At 47.4% G+C, this 6,544-nt stretch overlaps 1 protein-coding gene across 2 annotated transcripts in view; it reads left to right on the top strand.

The window, feature by feature from the left end:
- The first annotated feature begins 2,130 nt into the window (after positions 1-2,130).
- Positions 2,131-6,544, top strand: part of JMY (junction mediating and regulatory protein, p53 cofactor) — a 69,681-nt gene continuing 65,267 nt past the window's right edge. For both annotated transcript variants that reach the window (XR_004550547.1, XM_034072790.1), the window contains exon 1: positions 2,131-3,309. Coding sequence is in view for 1 of the 2 variants with exons in the window: in XM_034072790.1 (XP_033928681.1) it covers positions 2,434-3,309 (876 nt within the window). In the remaining variant the exon portion in view is untranslated. The remainder of the gene's footprint in view (positions 3,310-6,544) is intronic.

Raw genomic sequence — 6,544 nt, 5'->3', positions numbered from 1 at the left:
TTCTGAATACTTAACAGAAAGAGACTGTATATCCTCCACCAGTGTATTTTCTACTTGCTTGGCCACTTCCCACACAGGGTATAACCAAATCTTCCAGATCATTTAATCAGCTTTGATCTGATGCCTAAACATGCAATAATAGAAAAGAAAGTTGCTCTCCAAGATGTACATGACACATCACCCTTAGCTTTAGAACACAGATATGGTACTTCCTTTGGCCACTGAGCCGTAATTTCCTCCTTTCTATTAACAACTGTGAGTATTCTAGACGTAACCTTGATTCTCCCACATTTCTGAGGCTGCTTTGTTAATGACCAGAGAATGTTTGGACTGCCAGAGATCTTCCTCAAATACTTCAGCCTCCAAGAACAGGATGCTAGTCAATACAGAAGCTTCAGAAAAAAGTTGTGACTCACTCTTCCTTCTCTAGCAAATGCAAATGAAATGTTTCATTTTCCTAAAGCTTCCTTTGGAGCAGGACAGCAACATCACACACAGATGGGCCAAGGCACAGTCTACTGACCTTATTTTTGACATATGTATTCTGGGATTAGTAAGAGTAAGGTTTTGTTTGTTTGTCTGATTTATACACATGAGAAATGCAATATCCAAAGGGCGCCAGGAAACTGGACCTTGGCCTTGGAATCACAGCTGATTAATCATTCCTTTCAGACATGCTTATGGGAGTTGTCTGTCCTGGGTTACTGTAACCTACGTGATCTGCAGTATCCTTGGAAACCTCAGAGAGCACTTAAGGCACTACTGGTTCTCAAATACGACTCGCCAACACAAAATGCCATCTTTCAGTGCAGCTCACATCAGATATACACAGCTGCCCAAGACAGCCATTTCAGAGCACGGCCTCATCTTCTAGACTTTTCACAGATACTGCACTCTCTTACAGCCTAGCCACAAGTGAAAACTTCTGCTGCATTTCAAGTCAATGGGTGCTCTTGGTAATGACCTTTGGAGTATTTTGGTTTAATTTCTAGTCAGAATCAAGCCATATGACTAACACAACCTACTGAAGCACCACATCCGTGCCTCCAACTATGCATCAAACTACTTTCTGTGAAAAAATATTATGACACACTGGTAGAGCTGGGTTTTTTTCAGCCTGGAAAAAGCTGAGGGCAGACCTTGGAGCAACCCTCCAGTATCTAAAGGGGGCTTACAGGAAAGCTGGAAAGGGACAGTAGTGACAGCACAAGGAGTAATGGCTTTAAGCTGAAATAAGACACATTGGTTAGGAAGTTCTTCCCTGTGAGGGCAGTAAGCAACTGGTACAGGTTGTCCAGAGAAGCTGTAGCTGCTGCATCCCTGCTGGGGTTCAAGGCCAGTCTGGATGGGTCTAGTGGAAGCTCTTCCTGCCTGTGCCAGTACAGGTTGGAACCACGTATCTGTAAGGTCTCTTGCAAACCATTCTGTGATTCCATGACTATGAAAATCAGGAAGAACTCTCTGCACATACCATTTCCCTGTGAGAGGATTTCTTGCCTGGATGTACTTCCATACCTAAGCACCTGCTAGCTCGAGGCCAGAGGCCCTGGCAGGCAGCACTAGCCGCAGGCTACTGGAGTGGCCAGGGGCGCTCCAGTTGAGGAACGCAGAAGCCAATGTACCCAACGGGTCTGACCGGGAATCAACCGCAATGCCAGAGCCGGGCCAAGCAGAACCAGCGCTGCCTCAGCAGCTAACCGGCAGCAGCACCCGGGAGCCGCCATGCAGGCAAGACCGCTACAGCACCCTTGGGCCCGACAGGCCGCTTCCCTCCGGCGCACAGCCCAACCCCACCTACCCCCCCACCGGCCGCGGCCTGGCACGTGCCCGTCCCAGCATGCAGCGCGGGACGCCCAGCGGCAGCGCCGCACAGCCGAGAGAAGGGGCGTGGCCTCACGTTCCCTCGCCCACACTGGCAGGGCAAGGAGGGAGGGCGGGAAAACGGCAGAGAAGAGGCGGGGCAGCGAGCCAGGCCACGCCCATCTCTCTCCGCCGGAGGCAGCAGGGGGCCGGCAGCCAATGGGGAGGGCGCCGTGGTGGGGCGGGGCCTCGGGAGGCCGAGGGGCGGGGCCGGCCCTGAGTTGCCGCAGCGCCACAGCTGCTTGTAAACAGATCCCGCCCCACGTGACGCGTGCGAAGTACCTGCGCGGGGGCATCGGGCATTGTCCGTCGTGGCTGCAGGCTGAGGAGTAGGGTCGGCCGTGGCACTCTTCTGCGGCGGGCTCATTGCTGACAGAAGGCGATTCCTCTGTGCCCTGCCTCCCTCGCCGCGCCGGCGGGGATCCAGCGCATCCCCCGCCTCGGCGCTTTTCCCGTTTCCCCGCCGCAAAGATGGCTGATGGTGGGCGGTGAGGTGGCGAGCGGGGCTGCGGGACGGCTGACGGGACGGTCGCGGGGAGGGTGGGGGGCGCGTGCGGGAAACCGTGCAGCGCCATGTCTGCCTTTGCCCTGGAGGAAACGCTGGAGGCCGACTGGGTGGCTGTGAGGCCTCACGCCTTCCAGGAGCGGGAGAAGCACAAGTTCGTCTTCATCGTGGCCTGGAACGAGATCGAGGGCAAGTTCGCCATCACCTGCCACAACCGCACGGCGCAGCGCCAGCGTAGCGGCTCCCGAGAGCTCCGGCGCGGCGGCCCCGCAGGCCCCGAGCCCAGAGCCTCCTCGAAGGCCGGCAGCCCCGCGGTGCGCAGGGACAGCGGCCTGTCGCGGGGCTCCTCTCATCTCCGCGCCGAGCAGGGGCTGCGAGGGGCGGCGGCCGAGGCGCTGCCTAGGAGCCCGCTGCGCACCAAAAGCAGCCTGGCCCGGAGGCCGCAGCGGGGCCCGGAGGCGGCAGGTACTGCCGAAGAGATAGAAGTGCTAGAGCTGGGGAAGGAGGAGGCGGTTACAGCGCTGTCGTTGCCGCCCTCGCCGCTCCAGGCAGCAGAGCCGGGCGGTCCCGACGCGGAGACCACCGGGGAGGAGTGCAGCTGGGCCGGCCTCTTCTCCTTTCAAGACTTAAGGGCTGTACACCAGCAGCTGTGCTCGGTGAACTCGGAGCTGGAGCCCTACCTGCCTGCCTTCCCCGAGGAGCCCTCGGGCATGTGGACGGTGCTGTTCGGAACCCCGGAGCTATCCGAGCAGGATATGGACGCTCTCTGTTACAAACTGCAAGTTTACTTGGTCCACAGTTTGGATACCTGCGGTTGGAAGATCCTCTCGCAGGTGCTCTTCACCGAGACTGACGATCCCGAAGAGTATTATGAGAGTCTGAGTGAGCTGCGACAGAAGGGGTACGAGGAGGTGCTACAGCGGGCTCGCAGGCGAATCCAGGAGGTGAGACTTCAGCATGGTCCAGATACCTCCACTGTAGTGTTACTTTTTCCGTGACATCTTTAGCTGCTCTCTCCAGCTGCTCCTGGTGTTCAAACTGGTCGAACTATTGCACAAAAAAACCCAGAACCCCCAAAACCATACAGGAAAAATGTGTGGTTAAAAAAACAAAAACAAAACCCCAACAATTCAACTTTGAAAATAAGGCTTAACCTTTCAAAGTTCACTAGGACCAGGATATAAGAATGTGCAGATTTCCCTAATAATCCAAGTGTGGATCAGTACTTTATTCTGAACAGTCAAATATCAATGTTTGTGAACTAGTATGTGATTGATTTGGCAAGGTGTTGCTCCCAGATTTTTGTTCTTGCATTGCTTTGCACCAGAATGTATTGGAGTCTGAAGTTTTGTGTTTAATGGGAGCAGCAACATGTGTTTATTTTGACAGTGCAGTTTAGGTACTTGAGGCCAAATTATTCTAGGTTTCTACAGGGTCTGGGTGCTGAATCTGCTTATTTCAAGGGAGATGGTGTTTTCTAGTGGAATCAGAGTAACTGCAACTTTTGTTCAGCTGGCAAGTTCTTGAAGTTGGGAGTTTAAAAAACAATCTGTTCCTGTCGAGTATTTACTGTGTTGCTGTTGCTAGTGTCTGGCAAGACTTGCATGCTTCAGGCCACGCCATCTCTCGCGTTGTATACTGTTTGGCTGACAGCAGTTAAGGAGATTCAGATAACTTCTAGTATCGAGGTGTGTGAATTTTTTACCTTTTGGTGGACTGAAGTATACGAGAACGCAGATTTCCCCAGTGGAAAAGGAGAATTTTACAGTGGTTTTTATGTTTCAATGGTGTTGGTCCAGAATGTACCAGGATCTGTCTAGGTGTGACTGTGTATATGAATCAGGTTATGGAAGTTTATTGCTGCGAACACCATCCAAATTCTGTTGTATCGATATATACATCAAATATTTGTTTCGCTGCTTCAGCTGCCTGCATATATCCTGCTAATGTTGCGTGTTCAAAAATACGTGATGGTGAACTTTTTTTTCCTTGATAGAGTATGAGAATATCTCTGCTGTCTGTTTTGATGGCGTAGTTTTGAGTCTTTGTAGGATTCAGGCAGAGCTTTTTTCTTAGTGACAGGGGTTACGGAATAGGAGAAAATTATTTTATCAGTGATGAAATCATAAGAGCATCCAAGTGTAGCATTGTAAGGTAAAAGTTAATTTCCAAACTGTTCTGTTAGGGTATGTAATTGTGATTTGTCTTTTGTTCGTGGTTATTTAAAGGACTGAAGTAATCCTCGTTAAATTCTGTGTACAACTGTGAATTAGTCTAATAGCCTTTTGCAGTAGTTGACTTAGTCCAGAGAATGTGAAATCTTACTGTCTTTCACTGTTTTTGTTTGGCTGTGTGACTGCTTGGGAGTATGTGCTTAGATTGACTTAGCCTCCAGCTCAACAGTTCTTACAAGGAACTGAGCAGTATAGGAGAAGCTCCTGTTAAATATGTGGAGTTTGGGAACTGGGTGCCTAACTCAAAGCATGTATTTTTTTGTGAAACAGTAATTTCGTATTACTGAAAAGAACTGTTTGTTTCTTGGACAGTCTCAGCTTCTGTTTCTGTTAGCACCAGCATTAGCAGCAAAAAAAAACAGCTAGCTACTAATACGCAATGCAAGCTTTATCTGTCAAGATCTCTAAATTACAGCATCTTATTCTCTGTTTATGTTAAGAGCTTTGTGCAGACAAAATGGCAGAGCATTTTATGTGTGTATATGACTACTGTGCAACCTTGCTTTCCCATGGTAACCAATTCAGTCGTGGACCTAAAGTCAGTACAGCTATACTTCTGTCACTGTCAGTTGTGTAAATTGATCTGTCTTTAATTAAAGATAGTTCATGTTTAAGAAAGCAATAGAATGACCTGTTGTTTTTTTTTTTTTTTTTTCCCTCTTGGCTCTCAGGTTTCTTGTTGCCTTACCTGTTACTAGTTTATTTGGTCCACAGGAAATGTCTTCCTTTTAAGCAAATACTGATACTCTTTGTCACTGCAATTCTAAGCAACGCAAGCAATAGATGACGGGTACCACTTGGTATTTGAGGTAAAGGTTTATCATACTTTAAAAAAACGCTACTAAATCCATGTTAAATAGAATCATAGAATGGTTAGGTTTGGAAAGGACCTTAAGACCATCTAATTCCAAGCCCCCTGCCATGAACAGACACCTTCCACTAGACCAGGTTGCTCAAAGACCTGTACAGTCTGACCTCGAGCACTGTTAGGGATGGAGCATTTACGATTTCTCTGGACAACCTGTTCCAGTGCCTCACCACCCTAACAGTAAAGAATTTTTTTCAGTCTTTAATTTTCTTTTCCATCTGTGTTTGAAGGCTGCCTGTTAGCTGATTCTCCTGGCTAGATGATTGCAGGAATGTTGGTTTCCTGCAGTTTTAGATGATTTTACCTCTTGCAAGAAGTTTTGGGGAAAAGGGAAGTAATTGAGTAGTACTGCTAACTGAAACGGTATCTAGGAGCATAATGAACAAGGAGGGATTTTAGTAATCTAAAATTGTACAAAACCCCCAAGCTTAGGATTCCCAAGACCTTGGCATAATGTTTTAAAATATATCTCTGGTTTATACTTACTTCATATTTTGTCTTTTTTTTTTTTTGTTCAGAATAAATTCCTCTCTGCAGTTAGAATATTACTTGAGAAATGCTTGAAGTTTCTGTTGATTATATTCTTTGGGGTGGAGAAGCAAAGTGAGCAACAAAACCTCGTGTTTGTTTCAGTAACCCCTACTTGGCTATCTGTTGCTTTCTGTAAGTTCAATGCAAGCCAGTTTGTTTTCACAGCAGTTAATAATTGTTGCTTTTTGCAACAGTAATTTTTATCCTGTCTCAATTATAGACCTTTAATAAGCCAAAAGAATGTTGCAAGTAGAAACAGATCCAAGATGAGGAGAAGAAGTTGTGGAGGAACTGTGTGACCTCAAATTAATTTCTTCTGCATAATTTGCAGTTTTGAAATACCTTATCTTTTATTTTTTCAAATGAAAATATCAATTCTGGAATAGTTTAGGAATTCAATTCATGTTAAAATAAAAACTTATATGTAAAGTAGCAGATATTATTCTACCTCATTTTTGAAAACCAGTGAACACTTGTAACCTTTGTTTATTAATTTTATGCCTGTCTAAAAAATCCTTGGGTGCTTAGCTAGGGGTCTAAGTTCTC

Source organism: Melopsittacus undulatus, chromosome Z, assembly GCF_012275295.1.
Source record: "Melopsittacus undulatus isolate bMelUnd1 chromosome Z, bMelUnd1.mat.Z, whole genome shotgun sequence".
Classification (NCBI taxonomy): Eukaryota; Metazoa; Chordata; class Aves; order Psittaciformes; family Psittaculidae; genus Melopsittacus; species Melopsittacus undulatus.
This window is presented reverse-complemented; position numbering and strand designations above follow the sequence as displayed.